The sequence below is a fragment of the Hemiscyllium ocellatum genome, chromosome 48, assembly GCF_020745735.1.
Source record: "Hemiscyllium ocellatum isolate sHemOce1 chromosome 48, sHemOce1.pat.X.cur, whole genome shotgun sequence".
Taxonomy (NCBI): Eukaryota; Metazoa; Chordata; class Chondrichthyes; order Orectolobiformes; family Hemiscylliidae; genus Hemiscyllium; species Hemiscyllium ocellatum.
The window spans coordinates 7,883,061-7,908,246 of NC_083448.1; the positions used below are offsets into that span (position 1 = coordinate 7,883,061).

The window sequence follows — 25,186 nt, forward strand, 5'->3', positions numbered from 1 at the left end:
CGTGATTTTGTGCGCTAGAAGGCTGATGCTTGGACAAGTCGTCAGCTGGGAGAGGTTTGAGTGAGCAGCGAGGCTAAAATAGCTGAGCAAATAGAACATGGCGTTAAATACATTTTTTTGGAACTGCTTTTAGATAAGTGGATGCGTGTCACAGCACAGTGAGGTGAGAAGTAATTTGCAAATAAATTGAGCTCACGTGTAGAACTTTATATAACACATAAAAAAACTACAAAGCTAATACCACATGAGTTACATGGGCAAACTGTTGACAGTAATCATAAATTCATAAAAGTGTTTTAAAACTTATTGAAATCAATGCCCCAATTTGGTGCTGCTTTTTTGAGAATGTAACTCTGAAGATGGACGAGGGAGATCCAGTAGATGTAGTGTACCTGGACTTTCAGAAAGCTTTTGATTAAGTACCACAAAGGAGGTTAGTGAGCAAAATAAGGGCGCATGGTATTGGGGGCAAAGTACTAACTTGGATTGAAAGTTGGTTGGCTGATTGGAAACAAAGAGTAGTGATAAACGGCTCCATTTTGAAATGGCAGGCAGTGACCAGTGGGGTACCGCAGGGATCCATGCTGGGACCGCAGCTTTTTACAATATATATTAATGATATAGAAGATGATATTAGTAATAACATTAGCAAATTTGCTGATGATACAAAGCTGGGAGGCAGGATGAAATGTGGGGAGGATGTTAGGAGATTACAGGGTGACCTGGACAGGTTAGGTGAGTGGTCAGATGCACGGCAGACGCAGTTTAATGTGGATAAATGTATGGTTATCCACTTTGGTGGCAAGAACAGGAAGGCAGATTACTACCTAAATGGAATCAATTTAGGTAAAGGGGCAGTACAAAGATATCTGGGTGTTCTGGTACACCAGTCAATGAAGGTAAGCATGCAGGTAGAGCAGGTAGTGAAGAAGGCTAATAGCATGCTGGCCTTCATAACAAGAGGGATTGAGTATAGAAGCAAAGAGATTCTTCTGCAGCTATACAGGGCCCTGGTGATACCAAACTTGGAGTAATGTGTGCAGTTATGGTCTCCAAATTTGAGGAAAGACATTCTGGCTATTGAGGGAGTGCAGCATAGGTTCACGAGGTCAATTCCTGGAATGACGGGATTACCTTACGCTGAAAAACGGGAGCAACTGTGCTTGTATACTCGTGAGTTTAGAAGACTGAGAGGGATTCTGATTGAGACATAAAAGATTATTAAAGGATTGGACACTCTGGAGGCAGGAAACATGTTTCTACCGATGGGTGAGTGCCGAACCAGAGGACACAGCTTAAAAATACGGGGTAGACCATTTAGGACAAGGATGTGGAGAAACTTCTTCACCCAGAGAGTGGTGGCTGTGTGGAATGCTCTGCCCCAGAGGGCAGTGGAGGCCCAGTCTCTGGATTCATTTTAGAAAGAGTTGGATAGAGCTCTCAAGGATTGTGGAATCAAGGGTTATGGAGATAAGGCAGGAACAGGATACTGATTAAGGATGATGAGCCATGTTCATATTGAATGGTGGTGCAGGCTTGAAGGGCAGAATGGCCTACTCCTGCACCTAATGTCTATTGCTTGAATCCTCCAAACATGAGTTTCTGAGATGAAGAACAGCGAGGACTTACCTTGGAGAAGTAGCCCACAAGATGGCAGCCTTTGTTGTCATTTTGCGTCAGAACATAAAAGAGGAAGGGTTCCACGTCATAATACAATGTCTTGTGGTCAAGGAAGAGTTTGGCCAGTAGACACAGGTTCTGGCAATATATGGTACTGATGTTACCATCCACCTGTAGAGAACACACAATAACTCAACAGCAGGAAGATGAGAAAACATCAAACCAATTATCACGGCACGCCCAAAAATTGTTCAGGAGGGGCAAAGAGAAAGACCCCGAAAGGAATGCATTCAGAGAACAAAGCAAGAGGGAGAGAAAATCGAAACAAGAGTAAGAAAGATGGAGAAAAGGATGGAGTGAAGTACTTTTCAAAAGCATTTCCAGAATATTTCCAATGGGGTAGATGGTTTTATAGTAAAAGGCAAACACAACTAAGAGGAAACACATTCAACAAAATAATATTGAAACATCTGCAACAATGGGTCATTATACAGAGAACAACAGCTTGACTTCAGCATTAATTGCAGTTCAATTTGACTGCAGCACAAGTGATGTTGATGCCAAGCAACATTGCATATGGAGTTGCATTCAATGTACAATTTTAAATAAGAGAGTTATAATTATTTGCATCTCAACAAGTTGCAAGACTCAACAATTTATTGGATTGTTCATAACCCTTGATGAGCAGATGGAATTTAATTTGGATAACAGTGAGGTGTTGTATTTTGGTAAGGAAAGCTAGGACAGGACTTCTACACTTCATGGTAATATTCTGGGAAGTTTGGCTGAACAAAGAGACCTTGGAATGCAGGTTCACAGTCCTTTGAAAGTGGAGGCACAGGTAGACGGGAATGAAGAAAGTGTTTGGTACACTTGCCTTTATTGGTCAGTGAATTGAGTGTATGAGTTGGGAGGTCATGTTGAGGCAGTACCAGACGTTGGTATGGTCACTTTTAGAACATTGTGTGCAACTCTGGTCTCCTGCTCTTAGAAGGACGTTGTGAAACTCAAAAGAATTCGTCAAAGATTTACGAAGATGTTGCCAGTTGCATGGCGTGAGCGAGAGACAGAGAGAGAGAGAAAGGCTGAATAGGCTGGGGCTATTTTCCCTGAAGCATCAGAGGATGATGGCTGACCTGATAGAACTTTATCAAATCCTGAGGGGGCATGGATAGGGTGAATAGCCAAGTTTTTCTACCCAGGGTAGGTGAGTCCAATATTAGGGGGCATAGATTAGATCACTTACAGCATGGAAACAGGCCCTTCAGCCCAACAAGTCCACACCGACCCTCCGAAGAGCAACCCACCCAGACCCATTCCCCTACATTTACCCCTTCACCTAACACTGCGGGCAATTTAGCATGGCCAATTCACCTGACCTGCACATCTTTGGACTGTGGGAGGAAACCGGAGCACCCGGAGGAAACCCACATAGACACGGGGAGAACGTGCAAACTCCACACAGACAGTTGCCCGAGGCGGGAATTGAACCCAGGTCTTTGGTGCTGTGAGGTTGAAGGTGTGACGGGAAAGATTTAAAAGGGGTTTAAGGGGTAACTTATCAAGTAGAGGGTAGTCTGTATCTGAGGAGTTGGTGGAGGCTGGTACAATTACATTTGAACAGCATCTGGATGGGTGCATGAGTAGGAAGGGTGTGGGCAATGGGAGGAGACAAATTCAGGATATCTTGTTGGCAGGAGGAAATGGACCGAAGGGTGTTTTCGTGCAGTACATCTCTATGACTTGAGATGCACTAAACTGGACACAACATTTAAAAAAAAACACAGGCAGAGGGGAACTCGGCACAACTTGAGATCGTTCTGTTGGTGACTTTCAGTATAAAGCCAGGTTAGGTGGGAAAGAATACGTAACACTTTGCCAATGAAATGAGCAAAAGACATTTCATGTTCTGACTGCAGTTAATCCCAATTTAGCTGTCACAGCAGACTCATTTCATATAAGCCAAAAAGCCCAAGCTTACTTCAAACACAGATATCTTGTCTTTCCTGTAAATCTCATTTGCAGGCGGGTGAAACCAATTACATTTCTTCATGTGTTGCTGCAAAATGCTTTTGCTCTTCATGTACTTGAGGCAAAATTCACACAAGTATAACTTTGGCAGCCTGCAAGAGACAGATGCACAGATAAGAGCACAGCCGATCCGTTTTCACAAATGCAGTGATACAGCACCGACACAGCAAGCTCCTTGCATGAAGACAGGCTTTATAGATTTTCTCATAGCCATTCAAGTCACACATTCGTCTTCCCATCTTACTGTAACATATGTCTCTAACATTTTATATGTTAGATACACAATGACATGCCACAGGCTCTGTGTTTATTGGAGCACCGTGGTGGGAGAGGTGGGGAGGGTATTGAGGACTGAAGTCAAAGTAGACCCGATATCTCTCCTCTTAGGTCTACCGAATTTACCATCTTTAGATGGGCATGGGAAGAAACTATTTAATATTCTAATGAATTGGGTGTCCGAGAACCTGCCAGACTTGCTGGGATGGCAGAGTTAATTATGGAGCACATTCCCTTGGACTTTTTTTTTATCACATTGTGCACCACACAACAGACCATTCTTATACGACGTGGCAGCCCTACTTGAGTGATTTGGATATAGATTTGTCAGTTATCTTAACTAGGGTGATTGTTTAACCAGGATGGTTAGGTTTGTTGAGCCCTGGGGCCTGGAGGAGGCTCTCCTGAGTTAATATGGGTATGTATACAATGCTCCCATTCCTTTGGTTGGGAGGTTGGTGCCGGGCATAGCTGTTCTGTGTTTTTTATGATTTTTTTTGCTTTTTTTTGATCTATTAGTTATTTGCTTATTTATCACTTATTTTGCACAGTGTTAGGATTTGTTTCGCATTATAGGATAGGTTAGTAGTTAGTAGATAGTGGTTGCATTGTAATTTGTGTTTTTTGTTTTTATACTGATATATGTTATTGATATGTGTTTTTCAATAATTTTATACGCTTGTAAAGTTAAAAACATTTGCTAATAAATAGATTAACAAAAAAAAAGAAACAAATACAATGAATCATCAATACTGGAACCAAACCCACAATCCATGGCTTCCATCCTCAGGGCCTGAAAGAGCAAAACTAAACTGTTAATCCTCCATGTTGCAGAGAACACTCCAAACTGCAAAACTGGGTAAACTAATCCCAAAGGCGTGTCTGTAAAACGGCAAGTCATTCAGATAGGTTACGATCCCCGTATGAATTTAAAAGCTGTCGACACAGACCAAGTCTAATAATGTGGCAAGGAATGGGAAGCCGGGATTTTTGGTGAGGCACGGGAGGCAGGAGGGAGAAGAGAGCAGCCAAACCATCATTGATAACAGAAGTGTGGTCCTTCAACAATCTGCAAAATTCCCAACATTACATCGTACTCTGGAATACCACTATGACTGCCACAAGGGATCAAAATCTGAGATGGTGGGAACAGAAAAATCCAAAGTGTGTCTGGATAACGGCAGTTGAGAAGAAACCTTAACAGTGAGTCATGGTGGAAAACAGAGAGAGAATCAAATAACACACAGCACCTCAGGGCTTCTTCCTTTGACTATATGCACCCTTTGTTCGGAAGTCATTGGTGCTCTTTACTGTGTCAAAGGTTACTGCAACTTGTAAGGCAAGGGCGGGTTAAATAAACAGGAAAACGTGCATGAAATGTCATCTTAACCCATACTCCAATTATTTTAAAAATTGACACCAGCCAGTTTATCTGTCATTAACTTTTATCTGGTTTTCCATCATATTGCATTCACATAATTCACTTTCAATGGACAATTGACCCGATTTCAGCTTCACTGACAAGTTTCATTTAAAACTTCAGTTCAGAACTAATGCTGGTCAGTGCAACATCACACCATGTCTCATTCAAACAATACCGCATTCTGGCTGACCAATTAAGTCCAACCACTCCTGCACAGGTTATTTTGACACACTGCTTCCCATAATCTTTTGATTGACAAGTCTGCAACACTTAAATAGAAATTGTGAATAAACCAAGACATGAAAATATATTTGAGTTCAGTAGCAACCAGTGCAAAAATTAATTTGAAATTGCTCAATCGTTCAAGTCTAATTGTTTCATGCCAAAAACATTTTTGCGAGAGATAAAGCAAACATTTTCTCTTTTATTGTGCGAGTGTAAGATGGTGGGGAGTTAACGCTTTTCATTCGGCAACATCACTTGGCAGCTATTGAAAACACATTCCACAGTTTCACTCAGACCGCATGTCCTCTACTGAGCTTACTGCAATGTCTACATGCCATGCAACACAATACAGGGTCTGTGTGTTTGTGGTCAAGATGCATCTATTTTCATGATAGGAGGTGGTTAACGACCTGAAGTGTCACAGTCACGCATCTGCATGAACAATACATATTAAAAGTAAAGGCTGTCTGCCTCATCATAAGAAAGTGAGTTAATGTGCCAGAAACAAAATGAGCCAAGTCACACCCGATGAAATCCACTTCAGAGAATTTAACACTGCAAGAATAGTTCTCTGTCGGCTCTCACTTGTTTTGTTGCCATGTGACCTTATGGGCTCCACACTATTTCTGTGCCACTTCCCACCTGCACTTGCTCAGCTTACAGTAATCAATATTGTCAATCAACTCTCATTCCAAAAGTCCCTGCACAGCACTTCAACAATTTCAGCCCAAGTAAAAGACAAACACTATTCCGTTCAGATCCCCAGAATTAACGCAGAACAATCGTGTTCATGCTAAGATCAATTAGGAGGCAATGTGGATCGAGAATTATCATCTCCCAACAACATTTGAGCTTAACCAAGTTCAGCAAGACAGAAAAATGTTCATGCAGGTTAAGTATTTGGCAGCGATGGAGTTAATTCAGTCGAGCCCAAGTCAGCAGCGGTACATTTCTGTGGAAATGACCTTTGCTGGGAGCCAATAATGCAATGCTGAAAGGGAGTGTTTTGCTTGTGAAGTTAATAACTGGGACAAGCAAACTATTCGTACTTGATGGGAGCTGTCAACTTTTTTGAAGACCCAGCCAGTGCACTGATACTCATTGACAACAACGGCCTTTCCTCCCCTATCTCCTCTCACTTGGGTCTTGTGATTGATGCAGAGTCTGGGGGCCACTTTCTTCTCTGTTGTCACCAGAATAAGCTCATGAATTTCAACTATTGTGTTTCACAGGTGGTGCTTGGTACAAAGAAGCAGTATTTCGCTAAGGAGCTCATGGTCTAATAAGGAAATTGGAAAGCAGTTTTCACAACATCAGAGCAGTGAACCAAGTGTGTTTTATTTAATTGTAGTTATCTGGAACAATTTAATTAAGTGTATCAATTCAAGACACCTTAAGCTGCTCCATCATCAGGTGGTTGTGGTTGCAGTTGTGATAAAGGACAGCAGACTATCCTTCCTCAGACACTATCAGTTGAGTATTTGCATGTGAAAAGCTTGAATTGCTGCGTTAAGGCTGCAAGTTGCAATTCATTAGTTAAATCACAATCCACTAACAGTCACAGTCAGCATCGCAGCATACTTCAAGACTGAGAAAAGACATTTCAACCTAATTGAACCACTCGGTTGTGTCTCTTTGATTTAATGAGATCTTTGTTCCTTATTTCAGCACAAAAAGCACTGGAGCTTTGCTGGTGAGTCTCATTACAACATATTGCAAAGCAAACTGAAAGTGTGTGATGGGCAATTGGTGTCTAATGAGCTGCATGTTCTGTGCTTAAACTTATAAAAACCATCAGCACTGTACATTTCCTTGGGAAGGCCATGAATTCCTGATGGTGGGGTTTAAATTTGATAGAAAACAATCCAACATGTGGAGAAGGTGGGAACTGGTTAAATCCAGCACGATTATACACACAATGGCCAAAGCAACCTGAATGCTGCGTTTCTGGGCAAACACCATTTGCTATTAACCACATCGTTCCAAGTTTAGTAGAAACACAACACTTGAGAATGCCTTTGAAACTAACATGATAAAATTGAAAATAATGCACTGGACTTATGTTTGCTCATGATTTGGAGATGCCGGTGTTGGAGCTGGGTGTACGAAGTTAAAAATCACGCAACACCGAAAGCTAGTGATTTCAAATAAACCTGTTGGACTATACCTCGGTGTTGCTTGATTTTTAACTTTATTTTTGATCAGTCACTATTATACATCCAAAGAAGTTCAGCCAGCTAACAATGGGCAAGTGACACACCAAGGATCGATATATTTGCTTACTGTACAATGAGTGAACACGATACCACTGTAAGGGAATGTCTCAGTTACCCATGTTCAGACACTTAACCACAGTTTGGGAGAATCAAGGACGTTAAGAGTGCAGACAGTCCTGTGGTTTGAACCAGCGAAACCCTGCACAGGACAAGGGCTGCCCTGTCTGATCGGGGACTCACTGCACAGGTTGCTCAGAGTTCACTGGAAAAAACATTCCCGGCTTCACGTATAACTTCATTTATCCTCTGGCAGACTGGCTGGTCAAAGGTGACTATTATCCTCAAGAACAGCAGATCTGTTTAGTTCACATTTGCAATCAGTCAGCCCAAACTTTCCATTGCCAGCTGACTTTCAGTTCATTCACTCTGACTTCCCTCACCACCACCTACTGTGAAGGAAGGCAGTCACCCAGTCTCACCCAACCCAGGAGTTGGTTGACAGCGGAATTGGTGAGCTGTGTGATACAAAGGCAAGATCCATTGCTTCTTTGTTTTAACACAAGAGACCTTTGTTTGCCGTGTTTTAAATTCCCATGATGAACTGAAAACAACTTATTTGTGAAATATAAAAAAACTTCTTAAGGAGTTAAATGGTTCATGCATCATCGCAGTAGATGAAGGATTCTCTCCTGAGGATATAAGCTCTTGTAAAACTGGTCCAAGTGACACTGCTCCCTGATGACTACGATGATAAAGACCAAGTTGTCATCTGCAGGATAATATACTTGAAGTAATTCCATCCTGCAAGTGTTGACGTGAGCAATGAGATGGATGAGTGGCAACTGTCTGGGCACTTCAAGTATTGTGTTTAAAACCATCTGGAACACTGCATCTGCTGTTAATCATCATCACTCACCAACTTCCGCATGGATTGGGAAGATGGACCACATTCCAAATGCTCTTTTAATTCTCCATTTCAAGTGCTGAATTTTTCCCTTGAATTCATGAATGAAAGTGACTTGTATCTCAGACAATATCCCTGTGCTCAAATGTGTTTCCAAAGCTGGGTTTAACTGCATAAGTGGCTTTTTCTGCAAATTGCATGGAGTATTCGATGAGGGAGACTAAATGCCTCCTGTCATTTAACTTGAGGTTTAAGACCCATGATACTACCATTCCAAGAGGTCAATGTAACTGATCTGCCCCTAAACACTAAAGAACACTAAAGATTAAATTTATTCCATGGAAGTTTGGTTACTAAGCTTGCGGAGGATACCAAGATTGGTGGCAGAGTGGACAGTGAAGATTACAAATGATTTGGAGATGCCAGTGTTGGACTGGGGTGTACCAAGTTAAAAATCACACAACACCAGGTGATAGTCCGACAGGTTTATTTGGAAGCACTAGCTTTCGGAGCGACGCTCACAACCACCTGATGAAGGAGCGGTACTCCGATAGCTAGTGCTTCCAGATAAACCTGTCGGTCTATCACCTGGTGTTGTGTGATTTTTAACTAAGATTATAAAGACATCTTGATCAATTGGGTCAACGGGCTGAGAAGTGGTAGATGGAGTTTAAGTTGAATAAATGTGAGGTATTACATCTCGGTAAAACAAACAAAATATATAAAAATAGTAGGGCCTTAGGTAGTATTGTAGAACGGAGACACAGGGACATAATCCTTTGACATTTGCTTCACAGGTAGACACAGCGTGACTGAGAAGGAGTTTAGCAACTTTGCCTTCATTGCTCAGACCTTTGGGTATACGAGTTGGGAGGTCGTGTTGATCTTGTCCAGGACACTAGTGAGGCCTCTTTTGGACTACTGAGTGCAATTCTGGTCACACTGCTACAGGAAGGATACTATTGAATTGGAGAGGGTTCAGAAAAGACTAACTAGGATATTGCTGGGTATGGAAGGCTTTTGCGTTCGCATAATAGGCTGGATAAGCTGGGATATTTTTCAACAGAATACAGGAGATGGATGGGTGATCGTATTAAAGGTTTATAAAATCATGAGGGGCACAAATAAAGTGAATAGCAAAGGTCTTTCCCCCAACAGTGGGGGAGTTCAAAATGAGGGATCATCTTTTTAGGGAGAGAGTAGAAAGCTTTAAAAAGGACATGAAGGGCAATGCTTTCTATGCAGAAGGTGGTTCATCTGTGAATTGAACTGCTGGAGGAAGTGGTGGATGCAGGGACAGTTACAAACTTAAAAAGACATTTGGATAATTCCATGAACAGGAAGAATTTGGAGGAATATGGACCAAACCCAGGTAACTGGGATAAGTTTAGTTCAGGAACATGGTCAGCATGGATTAGTTGGACTGAAGGATCTGTTTCCATGCTGTCACAAGATCCTGGGGCGAAGTCTCACCTCACAACATAAGCATGGTAAAGGTCTGACACAGTGTGGAGGGAATGTTGGAAGCACTGCTTTTTGTGAGAGATGTTCCACCAAAGGCCAAATCTACCTGTTCTGATCTCTTGGTATTATTTTGGAAAAAATCACAAGGACTATCTTGCAAAGCCATCGCCGATTTCTATTCCTCTACCAATGTCACAACAAGAAATATGTGGTCATTATCACTTTGTCACTTGAGGGAACCTGCTGTGCACAAACTGGCTGCTGTCTTCCCTACATCACAACAGCGATCTCATTTCCAAAGAACATCATTTGCTGTGAAGCACTTTGAAGTGCTCAACAGGATTGAAAACACGGCATAATTGCAGATTTTTCTTGACCACTTCTTGCCCATGTAATTTCCCAAGTTCAACTTCAAATAGGAAAAGTTATACCAGCAAATCCAACTTGAGGTTACAGTACCTTGTATATTCCTGGGGATATGGAGAGGAATACCAGGTCTGGATCTCATATTTTCCAAATTCTATGACAGAAGGTGAACGGACTTGTGGGTCTGGTGGGCCAGTGACTCCAACTTTCTGTCAAAGAAGAACATGCACATCATGAATAGTAATACACGACCAATCTTGTCGAATCCTCCAGGTGTAGCTGGAAAAGGAAATTATTTCCTCAACCTGAACGCTGTGATGCTTTAAAACATATAATGCAGAGAAATATTTTACATTCAAGAATGCCATCATACTCAAGTTTCATTTTTAGGATCGACGATAGGATTCCAGCAAATTTGGGGAATGATCGTTCTCCTTGTGTTATCAATCTAATTGCCTTGCCACTCTTTCCCCAGCCACAAAACATGCAACGTATGCAATGCTTTCATTCAAGTTCCACCCAATATTCCAAACTCACCTGTTACACTCCTCATTCTGAGCAAACTTCAAAGTAACTTGGGCAATTTCTGCAAATGAGTGCAAATGAATTATTTTGGAGACATCCTGTCTGGCCACACATGCTGCCTCCCCCCACCAGGCCATGAGACCCCATTTGGAAGCATGATCTTTTCCTTCTGGGGAGTTGGAATATTCAGGAAGAAAGTGAGGACTGCAGATGCTGGAGATCAGAGCTGAAAACGCGTTGCTGGAAAAGTGCAGCAGGTCAGGCAACATCAAAGGAACAGGAGAATTGACGTTTCGGGGATGAGCCCTTCTTCATGACAGTTGGAATATTCAGTCAATTTCAGAGTTCCCCCCCAGAGTATCACGTTATTCTCCATGTTAGCACTTTGGGGCAGTAGTTGGCTCAGTGGTTAGCACTGCTGCCTCACAGCGCCAGAGACCTGGGTTCAATTCCTGCCTCAGGAAACTGTCTGTGTGGAGTTTGCCCATTCTCCCCATGTCTGCGTGGGTTTCCTCCCACAGTCCAAAAATGTGCAGGTTAGGTGAATTGGTCATGCTAAATTGCCCGTAGTGGTAGTTGACAGGGTAAATGTAGGGGTGGGTTGCTCTTTGGAGGGTCGGTGTGGACTTGTTGGGCCAAAGGGCCTGTTTCCACACTGTAGGGAATCTAATCTAATCGAATTCAGGAAGTTGGAATCAAACAGCATGTAATTTTGAAAACACTAGCCAACTCAAAAGTGGGAAGCCTAGGAGCAGACTGGCCATCTCTTGTCTGTCTTTGGCAGTGGCTATTCTGAAAATTCACATCCTGTATTTACTCAGATTCTACCGACTGTTCTGTTCATGAGTTCCACTAATAACCTAGTTGGTAAATGCACCGCACTCGTGGGTTAATGCATAATGACTAATTAATTTATGGTTTTGTACTCTGCTAGCTCACTTCAGCTAAAGGAACAGTCAGACCATCATCATTTTCCTTTGAGCACGAGATCAGGGACCTGTTGAAAGGGATGGCTATCATCTGAGAACAGAGTTAGCATTCAATCCAAGGCTAACACCATTATTGTGAACTTAATAATGTACGCAGGTTACTTGACAATTGTTACACTTCTTTGCCTTCCATTGTCTCTTTTCAGTGTAACAAAATGCTTTTCGTTGTCAGCTCAACACATTGTTTCTTGATTTATTCAGCATTTTCAAGTTCCCTTTCAGGTTCCATGCTCATCTTTTCTCCAGATCTCTCTTTGCCCTTAGAATCGCCTTGTTCAACTTCACCAGCACATTTAATATTCTGCTTGGTTTTCAAGTGTATTCTGAAGCTGACATTGCTCATAATCCAGCCTTTTTTCTCACAACTAAATCTCTCTGTCCTTTGTAATCCAGAGAGCTATAGCATTGGGTATCGGACCTTTCCTCCCTATTGGAGGATGCTTGGCTTACAGAATGCACCAGGCCCATTGTTCATCTGCCAGCTCTTTGCCAGAGCTATCCAATGGGTACCTCCTCCCTTGCTCTCTTCCCAATCATTTATTTCTATCATCAATAAAATATAATTCAAAGCAGCCCTTCAGCCCACCAAATCTGCACGATTCCTAGCCCTTCCTCAGATCCGCTATTTATTGTCTATTGTTATGAAGTCGAAGGCGTGTACTGTACCTCTAAGAGAAAGCTATTTTGCACGAAAGCGCGCAGGCAACTGTCATGTGACTGACGAGTAGTCTCAAGAGAGTCCTGGAAAATTGAAAATATGTAACATTTGGCTGCAAACTAGATACCTCAGCTGTTTTCACTACTATCCAAACCTAACCAATCAGTTTAAATTTTGCCTCAGGATACTAAAAGCCAATCAAGTCTGATTTTTTTTTTTGCCAACATCGTACCATTGAGACGATCTGCTGTTTGGGGGGTATAAAGACGCCGACATTTTCAGGGTTAGTCAGAGAGTAAACTGCCATCAAAAGAGACTGCCATTCAAAACACTCCATATCAAAGATACCTTTTTCATATGAAACATCTTTGCAGCCAAAACCTGAAGACGATCCAGGGAGATCTACAATCAGAGGGAGGAGGAAACCAGAGACCACTGTAACTCTCTGGTTTTGAAAATTAAGCTGATAAAATTTTAGTCAGGTGTTTATTGGAACAGTATACTGTTAGACAGTTGGAGGTAGATAACAAACCTTGAAGGGAAACGAGGCTTAGAGTTGTAAATAGCTGTTGTTTAATATTCACTTTTAGAGTTAAAGAATAAATTGATTTTTTTTGTTAAGTAGTTGAATTTGGGAATTCTCGGTCACTCATACTTTAACAGATTATATGAGGCGAGGTGAGCTTTTCTGGGTGTTTGGTCGAATTAGCAGATGGATTCACCACAGTGTCGTGATGCCCATACAGAGTTTCTATCTCTCGATTTGTCTTCCATTCATCCATCTATTAAGATACGCCTTAAACCTAAGATATGCCTGCTTCTACCACCTCCACTGGCAGTACGTTCGAGGCACCCAGCACCCTCTGGAGCAAATATTTTCCCAGCACTTGTCCCCTAAACCTTTCCCCTCCCATCCCTGAATGTGCCCTGATGTAGTTGCTCTTTCCACCCTGGGGAAAAAGCCTCCGATAATCCACCCGCTCCCTATACTTCACATAATTTTGTAGAACTTCACAGGTCACCCCCTCAGCCTCTGTTTTCACTGGAAAAACAATCTGAGTTTATCCAAACTCTCCTCACAACTGAAACCCACCAGGACCTGGCAACATCCTGGTAAACCTTCTCTGCACTGTCTCCTTCTGCTCGTGTGGCAACCAGAACTGCACGCAATATTCCCAACATGGTTTAACTAACATTTTGTACAGCTTAACATAATTTGCCAACTTTTACATTCAATGCCATGGCCAATGAAGGCAAGCATGCAGTATATCTTCTTAACTACCTTATCCAAGTAGATTGGCACTTTCAGGGGAACTGCGGACCTGTATGCACAGATCCCTCTGTATGTCAATGCTCCCACAGGTTCTGTATCCAATTCCGTTTCGAAGGCTACTGTGAACCTGCCTACACTACTCTTTCAGACAGCATTCCAGGTTCCAACTTACTGTGTGAAAAGATGTTTGGGTATGATGACTTCAACAAACATCCACAATGTATCCCTGGGTGACCAAATGTTCTGCTACTTCAATCAGTTTCTCTTTATTCACTATCAACTTCAGTAAGGCGATCAACAAGGTTCCCCACGGGAGACTGATTAGCAAGGTTAGATCTCATGGAATACAGGAAGAACTAGCCATTTGTATACAGAACTGGCTCAAAGGTAGAAGACAGAGGGTGGTGGTGGAGGGTTGTTTATCAGACTGGAGGCCTGTGACCAGTGGAGTGCCACAAGGACTGGTGCTGGGCCCTCTACTTTTTGTCATTTACAGAAATGATTTGGATGCGAGCATCAGAGGTACAGTTAGTAAGTTTGCAGATGACACCAAAATTGGAGGTGGAGTGGACAGCAAAGAAGGTTCCCTCAGGTTACACCAGGATCTGGACCAGATGGGACAATGGGCTGAGAAGTGGCAGATGGAGTTTAATTCAGAAAAATGCGAGTTGCTGCATTTTGGGAAAACAAATCTTAGCAAGACTTACACACTTAATGCTCAGGTCCTAGGGAGTGTTGCTGAACAAAGAGACCTTGGAGCGCAGGTTCATAGCTCCTTGAAAGTCGAGTCGCAGGTAGATAGGATAGTGAAGAAGGCGTTTGGTATGCTTTCCTTTATTGGTCAGAGTATCGAGTACAAGAGTTGGGAGGTCATGTTGCGGCTGTACAGGACATTGGTTAGGCCACTGTTGGAATATTGCGTGCAATTCTGGTCTCCTTCCTATCGGAAGAATGTTGTGAAACTTGAAAGGGTTCAGAAAAGATTTACAGGGATGTTGCCAGGTTTTGAGGATGTGAGCTACAGGGAGAGGCTGAACAGGCTGGGGCTGTTTTCCCTGGAGTGTCGGAGGCTGAGGGGTGACCTTATAGAGGTTCATAAAATTATGAAGGGCATAGATAGGGTAAATAGTCTTCTCCCTGGGGCGGGGGAGTCCAGTACTAGAGGGCACAGGTTTAGCGTGAGAGGGGAAAGATATAAAACAGACCTAAGGGGCAATGTTTTCACGCCGAGGGTGGTACGTGTGTGGAATGAGCTGCCAGAGGAAGTGGTGGAGGCCGGTACAATTGCAACATTTAAGAGGCATTTGAATGGTTATATGAATAGGAAGGGTTTGGAGGGATATGGGCCAGGTGCTGGCAGGTGGGACTAGATTGGGTTGGGATTTCTGGGTCGGCATGGACGGGTTGGACCGAAGGGTCTGTTTCTGTGCTGTACATCTCTATGAGTCTAAAACCATTCCTGATTTAAATATGATCAAACATCTTAAACTTTCTCTGGTCTGTGGATAATCCCAACTTCTTGAAATCTCTTCTTCACATCGTGGAAAAGTCATTCCTGGTACCTTTCTAATGGATGTCTTTCTGCATCCTACCCAAGTCAAGGTGCTCAGAATTGACAAAGAGTCCAGCCAAGGCTGACTCGTATTTACCAAGATTAAGCAGAAATAATCTGTTTTTGGTACTCTGTCACAGCAGGGTGAAAACTTGTTCAAACATGCTGCCAACAAAACTTTCAGATTCCTATGCATACTAGTGATTCCAGATGCCTCATGCACTCTGAAGTTGCAGCTTCAGCAGATTAGCCACCATGTGTTTTTGCAGAACACACAACGTGATCTGAAATTCCCAACACAGTGCCTGTGATCCACCACAGCTCTCTGACAATGGGATGAGAAATCAAATAAACACCTTCTTTACACCCCCACCACAATTTACAAGATCAGACGCAGATAGAGTAATAGAGTCATAGAGATGTACGGCACACAAACAGAGCCTTCGGTCCAATTCGGCAATGCCGGCCACATGTCCTTAATTAATCTAGTCCCACTTGCCAGCACTTGGCCCACATCCCTCCAAACCCTTCCTATTCACATACACATCCTGATGCCTTTTAAATGCTGGAATTGTACCAGCCTCCACCACTTCCTCTGGCAGCTCATTCCATACACATACCACCCTCTGCGTGAAAAAGTTGCCCCTTCGGTCCCTTTTATACTTTTCCTCTCGCACCTTAAAACTATGCCCTCTAGTTTTGGACTCCCCCATCATAAGGAAAAAAAACCTTGCCTATTTATCCTATCCATGCCCCTCATGATTTTATTAACGCCTGGAAGGTCACCCCTCAGCCTCCGACACTCTAGGGAAAACAGCCCCGGCCTATTCAGCCTCTCCCTGTAGCCTGGCAACATCTTTGTAAATCTTTTCTGAACCCTTTTAAATTTCACAACAACTTTCCGTTAGGAAGGAGACCAGAATTGCACGCAATATTCCAACAGTGGTTTAACCAATGTCCTGTACAGCTGTAACATGACCTCCCAACTCCTGTACTCAATACTCTGACCAATGAAGGAAAGCATACCAAACGCCTTCTTCACTATCCTATCTACCTGCGACTCTACTTTCAAGGAGCTGTGAACCTGCACACCAAGGTCTCTTTGTTCAGCAACACTCCCCAGGACCTTACCATTAAGTGGATAAGTCGGAGTCATAGAGATGTACAGCATGGAAACAGACCCTTCGGTCCAACCCATCCATGCCGATCAAATATTCCAACTCAATCTAGTCCCAACTGCCAGCACCCAGCCCATATCCCTCCAAACCCTTCCTATTAATATACCCATCCGGATGCCTCTAAAATGTTGCAATTGTACCAGCCTCCACCACATCCTCTGGCAGCTCATTCCATATACGTACCATCCTCTGTGTGAAAAAGTTGCCCCTTAGGTCTCTTTTATATCTTTCCTGTCTCACCCGAAACCTATGCTCTTCAGTTCTGGACTCGCCGACCCCAGGGAAAAAACTTTGTCTATTTGTCCTATCCATGCCCCTCATAATTTTGTAAACCACTGTAGGATCACCCCTCAGCCTCCGACACTCCAGGAAAAACAGCCCCAGCCTGTTCAGCCTCTCCCTGTAGCTCAAACCCTCCAACCCTGGCAACATCCTTGTAAATTTTTTCTGAACCCTTTCAAGTTTCACAACATCTTTCTAATAAAAAGAAGACCAGAATTGCACGCAATATTCCAACAGTGGCCTAACCAATGTCCTGTACAGCCGCAACATGACCTCCCAACTCCTGTACTCAATACTCTGACCGATGAAGGAAAGCATACCAAATGCCTTCCTCACTATCCTATCTACCTGCGACTCCACTTTCAAGGAGCTATGAATCTGCACTCCAAGGTCTCTTTGTTCAGCAACACTCCCTAGGACGTTACCTCCTGCTAAGATTTGCTTTCCCAAAATGCAGCACCTCGCATTTATCTAAATTAAATTCCCCTGCCACTCCTCAGCCCATTGGGCCATCAGATCAAGATCCTGTTGTTTTTTAAGGTTACCTTCTTCACTGTCCACTACACCACTAATTTTGGTATCATCTGCAAACTTAGTAACTTGACATCCCATGTTCACATTCATATTATTTATATAAATGACAAAAAGCAGTGGACCCAGTACCGATCCTTCTGGCACACCACTGGTCACAGGCCTCCAGTCTGAAAAGCACCCTTCACCACTACCCTGTTCTGTATCCAAATGACATGTTCACCCTGTATTCCTTGCCAGCCAGGCTCTTATGAGGAACCTTACTGGTCCATATAGATGTCCACCGCTCTGCCCTCATCTATCCTCTTTGTTACTTCTTCAAAAAACTCAATCAAGTTTGTGAGATATGATTTCCCGTGCACAAAGCCATGTTGACTAGCCCTAATTGGTCCATGCCTTTGCAAATACATGTAAATCCTGTCCTTCAGGAATCCCTCCAACAATGTACCCACCACTGATGTCAGACTCACCAGTCTATCGTTCGCCGGCTTTTCCTGACCTTTCTTAAATGCCAGACCACATGAGCCAACCTCTGGTCTGCCAGCACCTCACACGTGACTACCGATGATATAAATATCTCAGCAATGGGCCTAGCAACCACTTCCCATACAGTTCGAGGGTACACCTGATCAGGTTCTGGGGATCTATCCACCTTTACACATTTTAAGACATCCAGCACCACCTCCTCTATCATATGGACATTTTTCAAGATGCCACAGTCTATTTTCTTCAATTCTATAACTTCCATATCCTTCTCCACAGTAAAGACTGATGCAAAATACTTGTTTGGTATCTCCTATACCTGCTACAGTTCCACAAATAGCCTGCAGTGCTGATCTTTGAGGGGTCCTATTCACTCCCTGGTTCCCCTTTTGTCCTTTATGTATTTGTAAAATTGCTCTGGATTCTCCTTAAATCTATTTGTCAAAGCTTTCTCATGTCCCCTTTTCACCCTCCTGATTTTCCTCTTAAGTATACTACAACTGCCTTTATACTCTACGGATTCACTCGATCTCTCTTGTCTATACGTGACATATGCTTCCTTCTTTTTCTTAATCAGACCAATTTCTCTCGTCATCCAGCATTCCCTACCACCTACCAGCCTTGCCTTTCACCTGAACAGGAACATACGGTCTCTGGACTCTCGTTATCTCAGTTTTGAAGGCTTCCCAATTTCTAGTTGTCCCTTTACCTGTGAATATCTGCCCCCAACATTTCCAAGTTCTTGCCTAATACCATCAAAATTAGCCTTCCTTCAATTTAAAACTTCAACTTTTGGATCCTGTCGATCCTTTTTCATCACTATTTTAAAACTAATAGAATTATGGTTACGAGCCCAAAAGTATTCCCCCACTGACACCTGTCATTTGCCCTGCCTTATTTCCCAAGAGTAGGTCAAGTTTTGCACCTTTTCTATTATGCACATCCACAGACTAAATCCGAAAGTTTTCTTGGACATACTTAATTTCTCTCCACCCAAACCCTTAACACTATGGTAGTCCCAGTCTGTTTGGAAAGTTAAAATCCCCCACAATTACCACCCTATTATTCTCACAGAAAACGGAGATCTCCTTACAAATTTGTTTTGCAATTTCCTGCTGACTATTCGGGGGAGGGTCTATAGTACAATCTCAATAAGGTGATCATCCCTTTCTTATTTCTCAGTTCCACCCAAATAACTTCCCCAGACATATTCCCAGGGATACCTTCCTTCAGTACAGCCATAATGTTATCCCTTATCAAAAATGCCACTCCCCCTCCTCTCTTGCCTTCCTTTCTATCCTTCCTGTAGCATTTGTGTCCTGGAACATTAAGCTGCTAGTCCTGTCCATCCCTGGGCCATGTCTCTGAAATTGCTATGATATCCCAGTCCCACGTTTCTCATTATGCCCCGAGTTCATTGGCCTTCCATGTTAGGCCTTGTGCATCAAATTAAATGCAGTTTATCAGTCCTACCTTGTTCTCTGCTTTGTTCCTGCCTGCCCTGACGGTTTGACTTGCTCCTTTTCCCAAATGTACCAGTTTCAGACTGATCTCTTTCCTCACGATCTCCCTGGGTCTCACCCGCCTCCCTTATCTAGTCTAAATCCTCCCGAGCAGCTCTCCCAAATCTCCCTGTCAGTATATGAGTCCCCTTCCAATTCAGGGGTAATCTATCCTTCTTATGCAAGTCAGTTCTACACCAGTAGAGATTCCAATGATCCAAAAATATGAACCCTTCTCCGCAGCACCAGTTCCTCAGCTGCACATTCATCTGCTCTGTCCTCCTCCTCCTACCCCTCTCCCCAGCCACACGTTCATCTGCTCTGTCCTCCTACTCCTCCCCTTCTCCCCAGCCACACGCTCATCTGCTCTGTCCTCCTCCTCCTACCCTTCTCCCCAGCCACACGCTCATCTGCTCTGTCCTCCTACTCCTACCCTTCTCCCCAGCCACGCGCTCATCTGCTCTGTCCTCCTACTCCTACCCTTCTCCCCAGCCACACGTTCATCTGCTCTGTCCTCCTACTCCTACCCTTCTCCCCAGCCACACGTTCATCTGCTCTGTCCTCCTCCTCCTACCCCTCTCCCCAGCCACGCGCTCATCTGCTCTGTCCTCCTCCTCCTACCCCTCTCCCCAGCCACACGTTCATCTGCTCTGTCCTCCTACTCCTCCCCTTCTCCCCAGCCACACGCTCATCTGCTCTGTCCTCCTCCTCCTACCCCTCTCCCCAGCCACACGTTCATCTGCTCTGTCCTCCTCCTCCTACCCCTCTCCCCAGCCACACGTTCATCTGCTCTGTCCTCCTCCTCCTCCCCTTCTCCCCAGCCACACGTTCATCTGCTCTGTCCTCCTCCTCCTACCCCTCTCCCCAGCCACACACTCATCTGCTCTGTCCTCCTCCTCCTACCCCTCTCCCCAGCCACACGTTCATCTGCTCTGTCCTCCTCCTCCTCCCCTTCTCCCCAGCCACACACTCATCTGCTCTGTCCTCCTCCTCCTACCCCTCTCCCCAGCCACACACTCATCTGCTCTGTCCTCCTACTCCTCCCCTTCTCCCCAGCCACACATTCATCTGCTCTGTCCTCCTCCTCCTACCCCTCTCCCCAGCCACACGTTCATCTGCTCTGTCCTCCTCCTCCTACCCTTCTCCCCAGCCACACGTTCATCTGCTCTGTCCTCCTACTCCTACCCTTCTCCCCAGCCACACACTCATCTGCTCTGTCCTCCTACTCCTACCCCTCTCCCCAGCCACACACTCATCTGCTCTGTCCTCCTCCTCCTACCCTTCTCCCCAGCCACACGTTCATCTGCTCTGTCCTCCTCCTCCTACCCTTCTCCCCAGCCACACGTTCATCTGCTCTGTCCTCCTACTCCTACCCTTCTCCCCAGCCACACACTCATCTGCTCTGTCCTCCTACTCCTACCCCTCTCCCCAGCCACACACTCATCTGCTCTGTCCTCCTCCTCCTACCCTTCTCCCCAGCCACACGCTCATCTGCTCTGTCCTCCTACTCCTACCCTTCTCCCCAGCCACACGTTCATCTGCTCTGTCCTCCTATTCCTACCCTCATTAGCTAGTGGCACTTGGAGTAATCCAGATCTTGCTCCCTTTGAGGACCTCCTTTTTAAATTCCTTTCCATGTCGTCATTTCCAATGAGTACAACCATCTGCTGCTGGTCCCATTCCCCTTTGAGGATATTCTGTACTGAGATATCCTTGATCCTGGCTCCAGGGAGGCAACACACCACCTTGATTATGCACTGTCAGCCTCAGGAATGTCTATTTGTGTCTCTAACTCGAAAGTCCCCTATCACAATCGATCGTTTGGAACCTGAAAGTTACCTCATTACACTAGAGCCAGTCTCGGTACCAGAAACTTGGCTGTTCTTGCTACATTCCCCTGAGAGGATATCCCCCCCACCCCCCCTACATTTTCCAAACCAGCATACTTGTTTGAGATGGGGATAACCATAGAAGACTCCTGTACTTGCTACCTTCATCTTCTATCTTTCTTGGAGGTAATCCATCTACCTGACTGTACCTGCAGCTTTTCTCCCTTCCTAGAACCGCCATCCGTCACACCCCCAACTCCTGTAAATTCCTCAATGTCTCTAATTGCAGCTCCAACCAATCCATGCAATCTGATAGGATTTGCAACCAAACATACTTACTGCATGGAGTAACAAGGAAACACTCCCTAATCTCCCTCACCCGACACGAAGAGCACGTCACTCGACAAAAGGCCACCTCTGCACCTTAACAATCTCCAGACCAAGAAACTAGCAATCTTACTGCTTTAAACCCATTGCTCCAGGCTAACTTAGTACCAATGTTTTGTATTTTTACAATTTAATCGAGGCAGATCTCAATAAAATACATCAAAAAAGAACCCTCTCTACTCTCTATTCGATTAGATTACTTACAGTGTGGAAACAGGCCCTTCGGCCCAACAAGTCCACACTGACCCGCCGAAGCGCAACCCACCCCTACCCCTACATTTACCCCTTACCTAACACTACGGGCAATTTAGCATGGCCAATTCACCTGACCCGCACATCTTTGTGACTGTGGGAGGAAACCAGAGCACCCGGAGGAAACCCACGCAGACACGGGGAGAACGTGCAAACTCCACACAGTCAGTCACCTGAGTCGGGAATTGAACCCGGATCTCAGGCGCTGTGAGGCAGCAGTGCTTACCACTGTGCCACCGTGCCGCCCACAAATTGTCGATTTATAAAGAAAAAGTAGAACAAGTTTACACTTCCATCTATGCAATTGACTGCTTTGAGGTTGTGAGCTCTCACACACAGGCTCGTCTAAGGTCAACTGTAAATTTTGCTGCTTTGTAATTTTTCTCAGATGTACTCCCATGTCCAGAGATACTTGAACTCAAACAGCAAAAGCAGCAGCTTAGCAGATTCACTGCTGTGTCAGACAGCAGTGTAGGTTTCTTTCTCGTTTCATTCTCTGACCATGTGGTCTCTGGTTATATCTCTCTCCCTCCTTTTTCAAGTCCCGTTGCTTTGATCTGTCTTCCCCCAAAGCTCCAAAACAATTCAACACCAAATGAAATTGGAATTACTGCTCCTGGACTTCGTGGATATCAGTTCCAACACCTAAAACACCTCTAAAAAAGCAGTTCTTAAAATAAATATTTCAAATTACGACAGCATGAAGCAGGGCAGCAAGAGCCAAACTGTTGCTCAAGACGCCCAGAACGAATAGCCAGTGAGGATAGAGGACAAGCTAAGAAATTCAATCGAGAGCCTGACAGAATTGGTGCACTAGGATTCAGTTCCTGGACCAGCAGCTAATATAGGAACCTGAGATCAGGGGATGTGGTTATGTGAATGAAGATGATTGTGTGCAAGTGGGAATGGCGACAAAGAGGCATCTTCTAATTGGCCTTTTCAATGTTGTCATTCTGTGTATGTCCACTGAATCCTATTACTGAAACGAGAAATAAAATTACAACTTGAAGCAATGGCTTATCTTCTTTGGCAGATGGAACATGTGTAATTATGAATTGACATATCAGTCCAAACTTCACCATCTAAATATCTCTTGGGCTTCCAGAGCTGCTGCATATAGTGCAAGAAACTAAACGAGAACAAAGCGCATTTGCATCCTCGACAGAGATCTGAACAATTATTCGAAACCGTATTTCTCCAGACATGGGCGTGGCTGTATCAGTGATGCAGTTAATGAGAGAAAATACCTTGCGCAAGTATGAAACAATTGCATCATTGCCAATTACATCTGCGGAAACCCAAAGAAACATGTTTTCGCTGGAGATAAACAAAATCATAAACAGAGCACTGCATTTGCTAAATTCTAGAGACTGCTCTCAATAGCAGTCAGATGTTTGACTATCACTGAAAGAGAGTGTTTTGCTTCCAGCTGGCCTCAGACTTCTTTAAAGGCGGCAAAACTATGCCATATGCATCCAGCAATCAGAACCGGGATATCTGCTTCAGTTCTTGAGGCTTTTACCAGTATGACAGATTTTAATTTACAGGTTTTCAGAAGCATTATGCGCTAAAATAGCACACAACCTTCAAGGATTCTCATCACAGCAAGAGAAGTCACTTGTCACACAATGTCTGAAATTGCACATACTGATTTCCAGGTAATGGCCCTTGCACATTCTTGCTTCTCCTGAATGCACATGTTAAGTTGTGAAATGCTGAGGACCATTTGCCCTGTGAGTCTGACTTCCAATGGAAACCGCAAAGCCCACAAATCAATGACAGTTCAATCATGCCAGAGCTTGTTTTGGAATTCACACAGCAATGTTGTTCCCTTTGTGGCTGAACCATATTTCTCTCATATGTGAAAAATGGCATTATGCTCCCTTTTAAAATGGTGATGAATCAGCACAAAGGGAGCACAACAGTATGTGCGCGTAACAGAAGGGCTCAATAAATTATCACTAATATTAGAAACAACTCAGTAGTATTTCCAGTGTCTGCCAACCAGGCTCATCCTGGTTTTCAGGTTCCACATGAACCTCCACTTAGCCTTCTTCATTTCATCTCATCAAGATACATTGCCATTAATTTCTCAGTTGTGTGCTGATATAGATTTACCTTAATTGATCAGCAATTGACTACAACTACTCCTTTGGTATGGAACTCCACATCCTCACCATATTCTTGTTTAAAAGAAATATATTTTCCTTAATTCTCTCATAGCTTTATTGCTATCTTACATTTACGACCCTTTGTACTTGTCTCTTCTAAGAGTGGTAACATCAACTCTTAGATTATCAATGGCTTTCATCTCATAGATCTCCATCAGGTCACCTCCCACAACTCTCCTTGGTGAGAGAAAAGAGCTTTGAGTCAGTTCTCTTTTGCCTGTTAGGTATCATCTCTCCATTCGAATATCATTGCGTCAACATTTCTTTGAATCTTCCTCACTGCCTCTAAATGATTTTTCAGAGGCTCACTGAATATGTTACCTAATATAGTGACGAAACGTCTGAAAACGAACCTTCCAGCTCAGCGAGCAAACCTACATCCAGAACTCAGATTGTTTCCACAGATGCTACCACCAGCGGTTCATGTCAAATTTCCAGCATCCACAGCATTGTGGGCTGAATAGGTCCCATTTCTCATCCTGTGGAGTTATTTTAAACTCTTTGCCAGTCTGAGATGCTACCCTTAATTGCGTCTCTCTGTTCTAAGCTTACATGAATACATCAAAACTTAGGTCAAATGTGAGTAGGAGGCAACCTTAACTCTTAGCCTTCTGTACATCAACCAGGATAGGCCCAAGTTTCAATAAACATGGAAACAGAGTCATGGAACTGAAGGCATCAGATAAAAGTGCAAGATCCTGGAATTAACTACAACAACATAAATTCCAACTTCAATATGGTTATTAATTCAATTACTTCACAAAGATTAAACTACCAACAATGGGTCGTCAAGGTCTGATTAACTCAACAACAACATCTTGTGAGCCAATAATGGCAGAATTAGAATGACACACTGTTCTGCAGACCTAATCACTCATGCAACCAACTGTAGCAACTTAGACAACCATAAACCTCAGGATAAAAGTTCGTAATATATATTATCGGCACCGTAAATCTTCTGTTTGGAATGCCTTGTTCGTCAGTCACGAAGGAAATTTTTATCTTGAGAGCATTTTGAAAAAGACTGTATGAAATCAAACGTAAGCAGC

The 25,186-nt window shown here is 43.7% G+C and overlaps 1 protein-coding gene across 6 annotated transcripts in view; it reads right to left on the reverse strand.

Moving 5' to 3' along the window:
* The window catches only part of LOC132837036 (histone acetyltransferase KAT6A-like), a 292,136-nt gene that overhangs the window by 31,611 nt on the left and 235,339 nt on the right, over nucleotides 1–25,186 (reverse strand). For all 6 annotated transcript variants that reach the window (XM_060856693.1, XM_060856695.1, XM_060856694.1 and 3 more), the window contains 3 exons: nucleotides 10,619–10,734; nucleotides 3,602–3,743; nucleotides 1,630–1,791 (listed from right to left, as the gene is read on the reverse strand). In XM_060856693.1, the coding sequence (XP_060712676.1) occupies nucleotides 1,630–1,791; nucleotides 3,602–3,743; nucleotides 10,619–10,734 (420 nt within the window). The remainder of the gene's footprint in view (nucleotides 1–1,629; nucleotides 1,792–3,601; nucleotides 3,744–10,618; nucleotides 10,735–25,186) is intronic.